The sequence below is a fragment of the Mustela erminea genome, chromosome 3 (genome assembly GCF_009829155.1).
Source record: "Mustela erminea isolate mMusErm1 chromosome 3, mMusErm1.Pri, whole genome shotgun sequence".
Taxonomy (NCBI): domain Eukaryota; kingdom Metazoa; phylum Chordata; class Mammalia; order Carnivora; family Mustelidae; genus Mustela; species Mustela erminea.
The window spans coordinates 50,737,175-50,753,493 of NC_045616.1; the positions used below are offsets into that span (position 1 = coordinate 50,737,175).

Genomic DNA, 16,319 nt, shown 5'->3' on the forward strand with positions numbered 1-16,319 from the left:
TAAGTTAAAAATGAGAAGACCTGGGTTCTAGTCGTACTTAACAAGTCACCCAGATAAATCACTCCATTTCTATGGCAATGTTTCTTTATCTGCAAAATGAATGAGCTGGATGAAATCTATCTAGCTTCTTCCATCTTGCCTGTGCTTAAGGAAAATTTGTGAACACTGAAAAACACTCTCTTAGCTATGGTTCTATTGAAAAGGTATCTTAACAAATAAAAATAGTCTCTGTGTGCTTGACAGAAAGGAAGATCCACGAGCATGACTTAAAAATGTCCTTTAACTAGTCTTGTTTTCTCCTCAAAAGCTGTAAAATCACTCACAAACACAGAAGTATTACTGGTACTGTAGATTAAAACTGTAATTGTAGCAAATGGAAACGGAAAGCCCAAATGGGTTTGGCAAGTCCTATTTTATAAAAAAGTATCTTAAGAACTTTAAAATCGGGCACCTGGGTGGCTCAGTTAAGCCTCTGCCTTCGGCTCAGGTCATGATCTCAGGGTCCTGGCACTGAGGCCCATATCAGGCTCTCTGCTCAGTGGGGAGCCTGCTTCCCTTCTCTATCTCTGTCTGCCTCTCTGTCTACTTGTGACTTCTCTCTGTGTCACATAAATAAATAAATAAATAAGAACTTCAAAATCACTTCAACTCTTCCTTGTTATAATATAAGGAAATATCCTAGTTTTCAAAGGATATACATTACTAATTAATTACAGGAAAGGAACCAGGCTATTTTCCTATAGCATTAATTCCTATGGTGAAAATAGAAAAATTTCCCTAAAAAAATATGGGGTAGGGAGATAAACTTTAAACATTATTTTAATACTCTCACTTTTATAATTACCTGGTATCCATTCCTCTTTGTACACCTTCATGTATCTTTTACTATATCTTTCAATATCTAGAAAAAAGACAAGAAAGTGTTCATTAGAGAAGTCAAGAATAAGCCTGAACTTCAGCCACTCCTAAGCCATAACTAAAAACAGCAGATACATCTTTTATTTCAGGGTCCCTGGGTGGCTCAGTTGGTTAAGTGTCTGCCTTTGGTTCAGATCATGATCCCAGGGTCCTGGGATAGAGCCCTAAACCACGTTCCCTGTTCAGTGGGGATCCTGCTTCTCCCTCTCCCTCTGCCATTCCCCCTGCTTGTGCTTGTTCTCTCTCTCTCTTTCTCTCTCTCTCTGCTAAATAAGTAAATAAATAAATAATTTAAAAACAAAACAAAACAAACCCCAAAAAACAACTTTTATTTCACACATAGGGAATTTCCTATATTTGTACATAATGTGTTCCTGAACACCTATTGAAAAGTTCAATAAATATTACAAGTTTGAGGGACCCATTGCAAGAAGCAAATGGGTACGAATGGCTGGGGGTGAGCAGAGAGCTAAACCCTAACACAGTGTTCAGAATCAGACAACCTGACTTACCTCTGAGAATATTCGCAAAAGCCCAAAGCCAGGTCAGGAAGCTACTTACATATACAGGCAAGAAAGTCTTCTTGTGACATTAGCCTCCAGCTCCCACTCTTAAAATCTTGTTTAACTGGGATTTATTAACTACCTACGTGGAGATGGAGAGCTGTATGCTCACCTCCAGGGCTTGATATACACATTAATACACAGTTAGGCTTCTCAATGAGCTACTCTTCACAATCCAGTGAGGAGGAGAATGGGGAAAAGGGTAGGAGTAGCTAAGTTTGGACATGAGGGGGTATGAATGAGCAAGCTTCAAGTCTTCCTTGCCAACTACTGACAATTTTGCAGGGACCTTCTGCAGTTGCCCCAAATGGGACTGGCTCTTAAATCTGCTTTGTCCACTTTGCCAGAAGAAACTCCCTCAATGAGGGCCCTAACTCTTTCCTAGCAACTTAAGTTGGCAAGCAACACCACCAAGCCATAGCCTGAAACCAAGGTTCATCACAGAAAGTGGTTTAGGAGTATAGCCATGAAATAGGGAAGTTAATACAAATGATGCAAATGTAAAAAGCAAGACCCAAATATGTACTGATTTCTCTTCCATATTAAGAACAGGATTCCACATAATACTAACAGCACAGTGTTAAACAAAAACAACTAAAATAAATAGTAGATCAGGGAGACCAAGAAACCAAGCTCTTCTAGGTTTTAATTGTTTTGACTTCAGTATTTTTTTTTAAAGATTTTATTTATTTATCTGACAGAGAGAGAGGGATCACAAGTAGGCAGAGAGAGGCGAGGGGAAACATGCTCCTTGCTAAGCAGAGAGCCTGATGCAGGGCTCGATCCCAGGACCCTGGGATCATGACTTGAGCTGAAGGCAGAGGCTTTAACCCACTGAGCCACCCAGGTGCCCCTTGATTTCAATCTTGCTCTCAAGCTTTTTATTTGTAAAGAGAAGTCAGCACAGATGACAGATTTGCATTTTTAAAATTTTCTCTACAACAGATTGCATATTTTGGAAAAATTTAACCTTTAGTAGTAAACTGTAGATAAGCAATATTGAAAACCAACTACTGAGATCCAGTTAAAAAGAAGTAAAGGATTTGAACAGACATTTCTCCTAAGAAGATATGCATGGAAAAAAGCACATAAGATGTTCAATGTCATAGTTATTTTGGAGACTCAAATCAAAACCACAATGAGACACCACTTTATACCCAGTAGAATGCCTATAACCAAAAGGCAAGGGTATGGAAAAACTAGAACCCTCATATATTGTTGGTAATAAAAATGGTGCAAGCACTTTGGAAAACAGTTTGGCAGGTCCTCAAAATGTTAAATATAGAGTTAACATATTATTCTAGATAAATACCCAACAGAAATACTTCATGTCCACTCAAAAACATGTACATAAATGTTCAAAGCAGCAAAAATCGTGATAGCTCCAAAGTGGAACTGACCCAAATGTCCACCAACTGGCAAATGGATAAACAAAATGTGGCACATAAAATGATGGAATATTATTTAGCCATAAAAAGGAATGAAGCATGTTGTACCATCAGTGAATTCTGAAAACATTACACTAAGTTAAAGAAGCCAGGCACAAAAGGACACATTTTATGATTCCTTTTTTCTAAAGATTTTATTTTTAAGTAATCACTACACCCAATGTTGGGCTTGAACTTACAATGCCGAGATCAATAGCTGCCTGCTCCACTGACTGAGTCATTTATATGAAATGTCCAGAACAGACAAATCACTACAGACAAAACAGATTAGTGGTTGCAAGAGAATGAGGGGTGATTCTAACAGGGATAGGGTTTCTTTCAGGATGACGAAAAAGTTCCAAAAATCAGAGAGTAGTGTTGGTTGCATAATTCTGTAACTACACTAAAAGCCACTGAATTACATATTTTATTTTATTTTTTAAAGAGTTTACTTATTTGACAGAGACAGCGAGAGAGGGAACACAAGTCAGGGGAGCAGGAGAGGTTTAGCCTGTTGTGGGGCTCAATCCCAGGACCCTGGGATCATCACCTGAGTCGAAGGCAGATGCTTAATGACTGAGCCATCCAGGTGCCCCAGGTAAATGTATAATTTCTATTAAGCTTTTGAAATTCTAAAAGTGGCTTACAGAACCATTACAACTATCACTCCTGTTGCTACCTCATTGGCCTTGAGTGGTTCAGGAGATTTATCTCTCCATATACCCTTGCAGCTGTAATCCATTAAAGTAATAATATTCATCAGTGTTACAAAGATAATAAATTTCATGTAAAGAAAATACCAATCATTTCTATAATTCTACCCAAGAACATTATAAACAAATTATGAAGCTATCACAACAAGAAACATTTTTATTCTATGCCCTTGGTTCTTTGTAAACTCAATACCCTGAGCCACTAGTCACTTAATTACCAGGAAGCCTTGAAACCTCTTACCCTTATTTATTCACATGAGTCCCTAAGTCTCTCTTTCCTAAAGCATGTAGGTGGTGAGTGATAGGATAAGGTTGGCAAAGGTACAGTGGTACACCACCACCCAGAATACAGCTCCCTCTGACAGTTGCATACTTCTGTTCAGTCTGGCCAATTCTTTCTCCTTTGTGGTGTGCATGGTATATAAACATTGTAAATATGTATACACATACACATAAATAAGCATATATATTTACAATATGTATTATATTAACCTTTATACATGCATATGTATGTGTATGTTTTTTCTTAAAAACTTCATTTTCAACTATAGTTTTCTAAAAACACATTACAACAGAAAAGAAAAATAAACACGAAGATTTCGAAGGAGAATGTACTTGTATCAATTCAAAGAATTCTATGCAAGCATTTTATCCAGAAAGAAAGAGAAACAAAGATTCCTTGTATTTTTAAATACTTTGTGCAATTATCAAAGATAAAGAGCCTCTTAATCCAGGTACAAGGCAACCACTCCCAGAAACCAGCAACAAAATAATGTTCCTAATGTCCCTGTTTAAAAGACTCACGGGTAGGCTTTAATAAAATGGCATACTTGTAAGTTAGACTTGTGCTCTAATAATTATCATATTTAGTTAGGTTAATCTGTTCCATGGTCTAGAGAAAACAATAATTTTAAAAAGATTAAAGTATACACTATTATTTTTTCTAAGAATAAATGTTTATTAGTTCATTTAATCTTACTTTTTAAAATCTTTAAAATGAGAGCTTTAATTTCATTTTTTAATCAAATAGATAAAAACATGCAATATAATCATAAAAGCCAAAAAAATTCAGTATTTTAGAGATAAAAATGTCTTATGAAACCATTATATCAATTTTAGGCCATATGTTCGAAAAATTAAATGAACTTGTCTAAAATGCTTCTTATAATTATAAGCACATATAATATTACTATATGAGACTTTCTTTTTGACTCTTAGTTCTAAGTCTTTTATGCAGAGTTAAAATGGAATGCATTTTTAATACTAATGGAATGAGATGATACTGTATGAATTTCTCATTCTTTAATGATGTTTTGGGAATTCAAGGATGATATCGATCTCTCTAATTTCATCATTCAAGGGCAGAAACTGAAAATCAATATAGATCTACTGTGCTAAATAACTACTCAGGAATGGGTTCTCTTCCTCTAAAACCACTTCCCACTCCCTGTCTGAGACTGTCAAGCCTTCTCCAGCTGTAATTTCTCCCCTTTGTCCTTGGTATAACCAATGAGTACATGCTTGATGCTTCCTATTATGTCTGATATAGAAATAATAAGCCAAAATATAGTCAAGGCTTTTAAAAGTTTTAATCAAAATATTAAATAATCAGAGAATGATATAAAGGATAATAATCATTGCATTATATATATATATGAGCAAAAAACCCACTTTAAATCTAATAGCAGGCAACTACTCACAATAAATAATGTTATATACACACAATGAAATACCACAAAGTCATTAAAATTTCCAAGAATACTAAGGATAGGGGCGCCTGGGTGGCTCAGTGGGTTAAAGCCTCTGCCTTTGGCTCGGGTCATAATTTCAGGGTCCTGGGATGGAGCCCCGCATTGGGCTCTCTGCTCAGCAGAGAGCCTGCTTCCTCCTCTCTCTCTCTCTACCTGCCTCTCTGCCTACTTATGATCTCTGTCTGTCAAATAAATACATAAAATCTTTAAAAAAGAAAAAAGAATACTAAGGATATGTGAAAAGGCTAATAACTTGCTATTGTGTAGAAAAGGAAGATACAAAGACCATGAATACAATTTTATAAAAAGAATACCCATATAAAAGAAAAAAAATCCAGAATATACAATACAATATTAATAGATCCCTAGACATATGCATTATAGGTAACTTTTATTTTTTAATATTTTTGTTTCTCAAAATTTTCACCAAATGCATAAAATTTCTCTTGAAAGTTAATTTTAAAAATAAAATATCAAAAAGTTTAAAATACATTTTTTCTTAAATCAACATTAAGTATGCTTTTCCAGGTAGTGGATAATTTCTGACTGAACTAAATCCATCAACCATTAAATGCATTAACTGACCTTTGTATCTTATATAGAAACATTATTTCATCTGTATCCATTCAGCCACATAATCAAAGATTCTACTACCCACCTTGTTTTTCTTCAGGTGTTTCTATGTAATAAGGCATTCTTTTCATAGTTTCTCTCAACTCCTGTTTCAAGGCCAGCATATAATCTTCACCCTCTCCTGCTTTCAGTGGCACTGGTTTATAATCTGTATCCTTTTTAAGAGACAATTTTTTTTAATAAATTAAGTTTTTAAATATCCTTTTTGTCTATAATCTGGAAAATGTCAGTTTTATTGAAAAACTACATCTTACAGATTTTAAGTTTTATAATCAGCTCAAAAGATGTTGAACTTTTGTCATCTTTTTAACCTTTTAGCCCATTTCCTACCTTGCTCTTATTTTAGAGGTAGGAAAGAAAGATGCTTAATTTTCCTCTGACCACACCAACAGATATTTTATTAAATAGTCTGTTGACCATGATTACATAGTTTAGAAGTCAAGGCACCCAAATGACAGCAACTGCTTTAGTTTCCTATTAATCTCAATTAGTAGTGGTGGTATTAGTGGAAGCAGTAGCTTAAAAAAAAAAAAAAAAAGAATAAAAGTAGCAGCTGTTATTTAGCAAGTGGTTACTCTGACCAGGATGTCCTCAATATACAACATCCATGATCCCAATTAAGTATCATCAATATTTTCCCTTTGACAGTAAATAAATTGAGAAGTGAACAATCTCTAAGCTCATATGACATGTAAATGACAAAGCAGGAATCTGAATTTACATTTTCAATTTTTTTTTTTTTTTTTAGACAAAAAGAGAACACACGTATATGGATATGTGGGGGTGGGGAGATACAGAGGGAGAAGGAGAGAGAATCCCAAGCAGGTTCCATATTCAGAGCAGAGCTTGACTTAGCGTTTGATCCCAAGACCCTGAGATCATAACCTGGGCTGAAATCAAGAGTCAGATGCCCAAATGACAGCCACCCAGGTGCCTCTCTATGCCTTCAATTTTAAAGAATTACACACATGCACATATATGGATATATGTATGTATATTCATAAAATACATATGTTTATTAAATTGTGGGGCCTCCGGGTATACAGTAAAGACATTTCTTAAAAAAAAAAAAGACATTATCAGAGCTAAGTATAGGATACATTTTCAAAATTTCACTCTGAATGTATTCATTCATTCTACAACTATTTATTGAGGGCTTACTATATAATAAGCCAGACACAGACAACAAGAGACACCATGATGAACTAATCAAACTTCCTGCCCTTATGGATTTTACATTCTAGGGGAGAAAAACACAAGATGTAAGTAAACAATGAGGAAATACACAATTTCAGATAGAGATTAGTGGCATGAAAACAAGCTGGGTAGAGGAAAGAGTGATGGACAGAGTACATGCAGGCTGGAGGTAGTTGGTCTAAACATGGTAAGCACACATGACCTCTCAGGAAGTCATGTTTGGGCAGAGCTCTGGAAAAAATTAGGAAGCCATCATGGAAAGACTTGAGAACAACAGATGGCTCTAGTCAGGGAAACCAGCACAGGATAATGTCTGAGAGAACAAGGAGGCCATGATGGCTAGGGAGAGAGAAGGTTGGTGATGAGAAAAGTTAGAGAGACACCAGCAAGGCCATATCAAACAGAGCCAGTTTGCCAGCAGTAAGGAATTTTAATTTTATTCCAAGTATAAAACAACATGTCCTAATATTCCTGGTGTTTAGAAGTATCCTCACACATGCAGAAGAGCTTGTTTTAAAAGAAATCAATGTAGGGGTGCCTGGGTGGCTCAGTGGGTTAAAGCCTCTTCTTCCAGCTCAGGTCATGATCCCAGGGTCCTGGGATGGAGCCCCGCATCGGGCTCTCTGCTCAGCAGGGAGCCTGCTTCCTACCCCCCCACCCCCGTCTGCCTCTATGCCTACTTGTGATCTCTCTGTCAAATAAATAAAATCTTAAAAAAAAAAAAAATCAATGTATAAAGTGACATTATGCCTCCGCATGGGATGTTTACTGTTTTACTAAATATCAAAAAGGGAAAATACCAAGAACAAAAAGTAGAGACTCCCTGTGTAAGACATGTAGATCCCTAGATACATTTGTTCAGGGTACTCTACTTACATAATTCTTTTGACAAGTGACTTTTCCCTTTTGATATAGGGGAAAGATTTCTGGATTGAGAGGTATATGGTTATTTATGATTTTTCATTTTTTTAATACTGTAACACATACATACCTGGAAATGTTAGCTTAGGTTTTAAACTAAATGCAAAGTGAAAGCATTAAATATTATGCCAATTAAGTTTAATTTAATGAGCATACTCATTAAATTTAAAAGCAACACTAAATGTAATAGGAACACTTAGATGTTGAGAAACAGCAACAAAATTCAAATTGACTTTCAAAAAATAGAGAAATAAGCAAAAAAAAACTGGATTAGGGAATAGTAGACTGAATGGTATTCTAGGGAATAAAATCAAATTCTATAGATATAAGATAAGAAAATCATTAAGTGGAAAAAAAAGTGGAGTAGGGAATAGTAGACTGAATGGTATTCTAGGGAGTAAAATCAAATTCTATAGCTATATGATAAGATAAGATAAGATAAGAAAAGAAAAGAAAATCATTAAGTGAAAGTCTGGTAGAGTGAGGACCATTGGGGACCATTGTAAAATCTAACCTGACATTCAAAAATATTATTTTGATGTTGGAATACATCAGAAACAGCAATAGAAGATGCAGGAATTAAAAAAAATTCTTTCTTCGTTCACACAGGGCTGAGTATATTTAAGGAAAGGTGAGTACAGTTTTTTCTGTGTTTTAAGAAAGCCGTGTTAAAAATCAGAAAGAGGTTCAGGGAAGAACAGCAGCAGCAAAGCACACTCTTTTTGGCTTTCTTACATTTAAGATTTTATAATGGTATCCTCTATTCAGTCCTATATAGAATTTTAATGTTCTTTAAAACATGAAAGAACCATGAGAAATCCACTTTTAATGTACTTACGGGAAATAGAGGAGGTGGTTTCAATACTACATCAGGTAACTTTTCACCTCTGCTAAACCCAACGGCCTCAATATTAAAGGTATAAGCTGCACGTCCACGTCCTTTATTCCCAGCCATCAGAATTCGTTATACCAGAGAAGTGGGTAAATTCTGAAAGACATCATGTAAAAAAGGAAACCAACATTTTAAAGCAAAATATAAAACTCTGCCCGTTAAGTAGCACGGCCAATTTAAAATGCTTCTGGAAAGGAAAACTTGTAAAGAAAGAAACAGGAAAGACTAATTTCTGGACCCCTCACACCTAGTCATGCCTGGCAGGTGATATGAGGATGGCCTCAACTACCTCACCTCGGCCCCACGTGAACAGCTGACCCTGGGGCTCCTCTGAGACATTGCCTGGACCACTGTACAACCAGCTGATGTAGTTCTCTCCACCCCTCTGTGATTTGGCATCAAGATCTCAGACCTTTGTGAAAAGCGTGGACAAGAAAGGTCTAGCTGATGAAGACAGACAGACTTGCTTTTACATTCAACGTGAAGACTATCCTTAGTCACATACACTATCCTTAGTCATATACATTGAGATTTTTAAATGATTTATTTATCCTAGAATTTGAGTATTGGTAAAAATCCTTGAGATTTAATCTAATGTCCTTTTAGAAATGGGAACAGGCTCATTAAGATTCTGAAGTGTGTCCAAGCAAAAAAAAAAAAAAAAAATTAAATTAAAGGCACAATTACTGTACTCTTTTCAGAGGACTCTGAAAAACAATCTGAGGGTTTTAAAGGGGTGGGGGGTGGGAGGTTGGGGGAACCAAGTGGTGGGTATTAGAGAGGGCACGGATTACATGGAGCACTGGGTGTGGTACAAAAACAATGAATACTGTTATGCTGAAAAAAATAAATAATTTAAAATTAAACAAAACAAAAAACCTGTACTCTTTTCAACTCTGGGGATGGCAGAGATTCACGTACTCAAGTTTTGCATTGAATTTCTGAATTGTCTGAAACATGGTTATACTATATATGTGCTGCCGAAGCGAGCACAGAAACATGGTTATACTATAGAGTGAGAAGTGAGCTGGCAGCATATTAACAGGGGTCCCTAAACCAAGGCTTTTTCATTACAAGTCTGCATTCGACTGTAGTGATGATTATAACACACATCCTCTAAATCTCTTTTCCCACTGATACATCATTCAATCCTGCAAGCCCAACAAAGCAGTAATATATCCATACCACTCAACAGTCCCTCTCTCTTTCTTCCTTCCCATTATTTGTTGAAAACATGAGGTCATTTCCTGGACAATGCTTCTCCAAATTTAAGGCACACGAGAATTACCTAGGATCTTGTTAAAATGCGGAGTCTTTCATTTGGCCGAGAACCTGCATTTCTAACAAGCTCTCTGGGGATACCAGGGCCGCTGGTATGCAGTCCACAGTTTGAAAGTAGCAATGCTATACATTCTCCCATTTCTGAATCTGAGGAACTGAATCTATGAGATGTGGCTTAATACATTCCTCTAGCCCCTGTATTTTCTAAATAGGTGAGCTAGACGTTTACTCAAATTTGAGTTAAATTTTTTGCAAGAAGACTTAAAAGAGATGCTCTGTTCTTCCGACTGCATCACATCAGGATGCACATGAACTAACTCTCTCTCGGTGATGTTCTCTGGTGAGTGGGTTCAGGTACTATCAGTCTGTTTCATCTAGTACAAACTTCCCCATCAGTTTCTACCTAATGATTTTAGTAGTCATTGATGATTATAGTCTAAATTCATCATTCCATTATGTACTGTAATTCTATTCTTTCCATATCTACTAATTGGAATTCTATCAGGAATCAATTTCCCTCATTCACTATTTCGTTACAATGAAGCACAAGTTATACGGGAAAGGTGCTTATTTTAATAATCAGGCTCATTCCATCTGTTCAAAGAAGGGGAGAATATCCAAATGGCTGTGTTTCATTTGCTGAGTCACCCAAACATACACTGAGCCCACACAAAGCAGGTTTCCCAAGTATGAAAACTGCTGAGCAGAAAGACACACCTTTACTCTAAGAAATGAAGTGTGGGAGCCCAGGAGGCATGGTTGAGACCATGGGCTTACTTCCAATCTGGGATTTGCTATGAAATAAAGATTAAGAAGAATTCTGGGTAACATTTCCCAAAACACCTGATCATAAGAATTACCTGGGGAACTTGTTAAATAAACAGAATCTCAAGTGATCCTCAAGTATTCAACCTTACACCAGAATCTTTGGAGGTGGGCTCTAAGAATCAGTTGGGAAAATTCACCCTAAAAATAGAGTTACCAGCTACCACTGCTTGATGAAATACCCCTTGAGAAATATCAAACCCTACTGCCTCTACACTTCCATATTTATTAAACACTTTTGGGTATATAAACTGTTATCAGTAGTGAATACACTGCCCTTGACAGAAAAATCAGTCCTAGCTCTTGAGCCACGCTTAATGATTACATGGTATTCTGGCCTAGAGATTCATCTCTTTTTAGTTTGGCTATTAGGAGTCTTTTGTCCCATACCTAGAGAAACTGACACATTCATTTTCTTCTCTCGCAGAGCTGAGACGTATTTCTTGGACTCCAGTAACTGTCTCACAGGAAAAATGGCTCACAAATGAGGCCTAAGTCTCAATCTTTGGAATCCTCTGAGTTGACCACTACCTTGTCCTTTTTTCACCCTCCCAAACTTCTTGACTAAAGGGCTTTTTTTTTTTTTTTTTTTTTTAATTTATTTGACAGACAGAGATCACAGTAGGCAGAGAGGCAGGCAGAGAGAGGAGGAAGCAGGCTTCCTGCTGAGCAGAGAGCCCGATGCAGGGCTCGATCCCAGGACCATGGGATCATGACCTGAGCTGAAAGCAGAGGCTTTAACCCACTGAGCCACCCAGGCGCACCCCCCCTTTTTTTTTTAACCAACTTTCCCCATTTCCTCATTATCCAAATCTTCCTCTACTTCCTATAGACCAACTTCACTGAGTCACTCATTCAACCAGCATTGAGCATTCCAGGCACTGTGGCAGGACCCAGAAAGCTTTGAATAAAATTGTGTCCCTGTCCTAAGAGCTTGTATTTCAGCAGCTGAAAGAACACAAACATGTAAACAAGTAAGCGTGTAACATAATGTGTGTATTCTTGTCGTGGGCTGAATTGTGTGTCCCTCCCTCCCCCAAAATATGCTGGAACTCCTAACCCCCACTACCTGTGAATGGGACCTTCCTTATTTGGAAGTAAAGTCTTTGCAGATATAATCACATTAAGATGAGGTCACAGCAAATCAGGGTGAGCCCTCTTCCAATGATAGGCGTCCTTCTAAGAGGGAAATCTGGGCAGAAAGACACGCACAGCGGGAAAACACCATATGAAGACAAAGGCGGCTAGTAGGGTGCTGCAGTTACAAGCCAGGAACACCAGACAGTGCCAGGATGTTCTACAAGCTAGGAGAGGCAGGGAGCAAATTTTTCCTCAAGGTTGTCAGAAAGAATGAACCCTGTTCACATCCTGATTTCAGACTTTGGACCTCCAGAACTGCAAGGGAATAAGTTTCTGTTGTTGTAAGCCACCCAATTTGTGGTAAAATGTGAGAGCAGCCCTAGAAAATGATCAATACAGCGCTGAAGAAAAAGAACTCATGGTAAGGGGATAGAGAACAACATAGGAGTATGGTAGTGGCTTTTCACAGAAGGAAGGGATTTCTCTGGAGGATAAATCTGAGCAGCATCCTGGAGAAGGCCTGTGAGCCACAGGAGGGAGGGGCAAAGCAGAGATAATTAGAGAGAGAAGGAGATCAAGTGCAGAGGAAGAAGTTACATGCTGGGAGTGTCCAAGGAACAAGAGAGCCATGTTGTTGGTAAGGAGTGAGGAGTAAAGAGAGGTGGGTTGAGGACCTGGAATCATCAGAATTTAAAAACAAAACGAAACAAAACATACCTCAGGCTTCCCCCCCAGAACAACAAAATCACAATTTCTGGAGATGGGATTTAGGTCTTAGGACTTTTTAAAGCCTTCCCAGAGATTACAATGTGTAGCCCAAATTAAGAACCACTGATTCAGATTAAAGTTTGCATTTTGTAAAAGAGGAAAGTGCAGCCCTGAGAGGCTAGCTGACTGCCTAAAGACACGCAGTTAATACCTAACGAAGACAGAACTGGGTTAAAGCCTCGGGTATCTTTCCATTGTCCCTTCATCTACATTATGCTATCTGAAACACACTTCTAGGTTAGCTGAAGATTTTTTAAATCCCACAGATATCTTTAATCTTTACAAAGAAGTGATTTTTAATGGCGAAATTGACTGAATTTAAAAGTGTAAAATCAGGGCGCCTGGGTGGCTCAGTGGGTTATGCCTCTGCCTTTGGCTCAGGTCATGATCTCAGGGTTCTGGGATTGAGTCCAGCACTGGGCTCACTGGAAGCAGGGAGTCTGCTTCCCCTCTCTCTCTGTCTGTCTCTCTGCCTATTTGTGATCTCTCTCTTTGTGTCAAATAAATAAATAAAATCTTTAAAAAAAAAGTTTAAATCAGAAGCATCATCTTCCATTTTGGAATGACTCCTGAAAATTCCAATTCAGAACTGTTCTGAGATAGTTTGATGGGTGTAGTTCAAGCATCCAAGAGTTGAAATGCAAAGCCCATTCTAATCAATTATAAAGACAACCTTGCAGCAGAGCCTGAGCTAATCTCTAAAATTCCTCATATTACGAACATTTTATGAGTTATGTTCTGGCCTAAATGCATTGTCTTCCACATCTCACACTGTCCCTTGCATATATTGGCAAGGTGAATAAATGTACAAACAGATGTAAGCAGGCATGGAAGCTGTGGGAGGACTTGAAAGCCAGGTTACAGTACCTTTCCTGATGAGAGTGACACCTAAATTGTCCCAATCAGAATCCCATAGTCATACTGACCTCCTCCCCATCTCCCTCAATCCCCTCATCAATAGATGAACGTTAGGAAGGTCTTACATGCTGACCTTCCTTTACCTCCGCTTTTGTTCAGACCTTTACAATTTCTCACCTGGATCTCTAACACAGAACAAGTAAATTCCCATGGCCAGACACCCCTTTTCAATCCACTTTCTAGTCATCTTTCTAGAACATAAACCTCAATGTGTCACTCTCCTTAATTAACAAAGCTTTGAGTCTAACTTTCTGCCTCTTGCGCCCTGCATGCCATACTCTAGCCACTCTCAACTCTGCTACACCAACTCTTGCTTGTAGCATTCTTTCTGCCTGGAATACATTCCTTCCACATCTACCTAAGCAAGCCCCAACATCATTTAAGATGCTGTGCAAATATACTTTTTCTCCACCCAACATGGAGGTAGGTCTCTCCGTAGGAGGAGAGAGAAGGGAGAGACCTGCTTTTATTACTCTTTTAAAAAAATCATGGTGTAATTGTCAGTTCTTGTCTGTCTTTCCAGTAAGCTCTTCAATTACCCATTCATCAAGTATTCATTAAGCACCCTCTGTGTCAGGCCATATTCTCCATACTGGGCGTACAGCAGTGAACAAAAACAAAGCTTCTGCTCTCCTAGAGCTCACAGCCTAGCACAGGAAATGGAAAGGCCATTAGTTAAGAACTAAGTTCTTAGTTAAGAACTAAGAAAGGACAGACATTCAGGGAAGTGTGTGATGCAAGCAGAAGGATCTGTAATCATGAAAGCCTCCTTGAAGACTTATTCACATTTTCATGCTCTATCACTAATCAGAGCCTAGCAAAAGTCCAATAAACACTGGGTGAATTATTGCTGAACTTACTGCCTAGTAAAGATATCCCTCCATTTCTCCTACAGTGGTTCCCCTCTGCCTAGAGGAAAAATACCCAACTACAGAAAGCTCTGTACTTCCTAGCGGAGGGCATCCTAACAAACTGGTCTTTTAAGTCCTGCTCAAATACCACTCTTAAACAATCATTTCCATTTGTATCCTTATAGCACCTAGTTTTTACTCCCTCTGTGGTATATACCCTCTACTGCTTTACATACAAATATTTGTGCATAGTTATTATCTTCCCTCAAATTCTTGAAAATGCAGATCACAACTTCTCCCCCCCCCCACTCCAGTTCTATTCTCACATATCATCTAGCTCAAGACCTTGCATGTATGGATAGCCCTGAACAGAGTGACTGGATAGATTCTAACTAGATTAGGAAAATATTGAGAAAAGCTGCATCCTCACCAAAGGCTTTAGCAGTGTAGGGGAAGACAGTACATTTCTCCTATGAAGGCTTATTAGTAGCTGCCACAAAAAGGGTTTTCTTAATTATTTTTTATAATGCTATCTCATGGGTATCTTTATAATTTTTCCTGGCTGAGTAAGGAGGTTGGCCAAGTTCTCAAGGGAATTTTTGAAGCCTAACTTCATGTTTCAATTGCTGGGAAGTGTTAGGTGGGGACAGGGACCTGGGGTTAAGAGTAGGGGTAATTTCTGTGGAGGGCTGGGCCACACCCAGGCACTATCCACGTTTTCCATTCTCACGAGGTGCGACTGCCTCCACCTTTACTTGAGCCTTTCTATCAAGTTTCTTTGCTCTCTTCTAAGAGTGGACGAACTAACCAAAAAAAAAAAAAAAAAAAAAAAAAAAAAAAAAAAAAAAACGGAGGGTAGGGGAAGGAATACAGAATTTCATTTTTCAGAAGACCAGAAAAACATTATTAACAAATTCTCTCCCCGCGATACAGGGGAGAGTGCCAAGAGTTAGGAAAACATACAGAATAGTCGGTCCTTAAGCAGCAAGTCTGCGGCAATGACTCGTGCCTGAGCCAATCACACAGTCACCAGATTTGAAAATCTACCATCATTAATCCCCTTCTAACTCACTGCAAACAGTCCCAGGAAGTGGAGACTAGGTAAAATCTGGAAAGGACGGTTTTCAAAGATTTTGAAGGGATTAGGAGAAGGAAAGGTAGAGAGATCTCTCCACGCCCCTCAATCCAGAAGCGCTTTAGTGAATCGCCACCCTGACTCCCCCCACCTTCTCCATGTGCCCATTTAACTTCTCTCTACCCTCTCCATCCTCCCAACCCCTCAATCACTCCCTCTGTTACCTGCTCACTAAGTCTTGAGGCTTGGGTAAAACTGTGCAGCCGAAGTACCGGCCGGCAAGGAAGGGGTGCAGACAGAAGGCGCGGGCGCTGGGATACCCGTTCCACCTCTGGAGAAGCGCGCTCCGCCCTCCACGCGGCCTCAGAGCCCTGTTCCGATCACAACCGGTAAGCCCCGCCCACTCCCTAGCTAGGCCCCGCCCGCTGGGCCAAGAGCTTTTTAGCCCTTGGCAGGCGCCGTACTCGTCCATCCGGCTTGGCCTGACTCTTTCGGCGCCGGTTGGA

The 16,319-nt window shown here is 38.6% G+C and overlaps 1 protein-coding gene across 2 annotated transcripts in view; it reads right to left on the minus strand.

The window, feature by feature from the left end:
• Positions 1 to 16,283, minus strand: part of POLR3G (RNA polymerase III subunit G) — a 42,057-nt gene extending 25,774 nt beyond the window's left edge. For both annotated transcript variants that reach the window (XM_032335769.1, XM_032335768.1), the window contains exons 1-4: positions 16,038 to 16,283; positions 8,962 to 9,111; positions 6,031 to 6,160; positions 845 to 901 (exon numbers count right to left, since the gene is read on the minus strand). In XM_032335769.1, the coding sequence (XP_032191660.1) occupies positions 845 to 901; positions 6,031 to 6,160; positions 8,962 to 9,078 (304 nt within the window). In that variant the 5' untranslated portion in view covers positions 9,079 to 9,111; positions 16,038 to 16,283. The remainder of the gene's footprint in view (positions 1 to 844; positions 902 to 6,030; positions 6,161 to 8,961; positions 9,112 to 16,037) is intronic.
• Between the last annotated feature and the right edge of the window lie 36 nt (positions 16,284 to 16,319).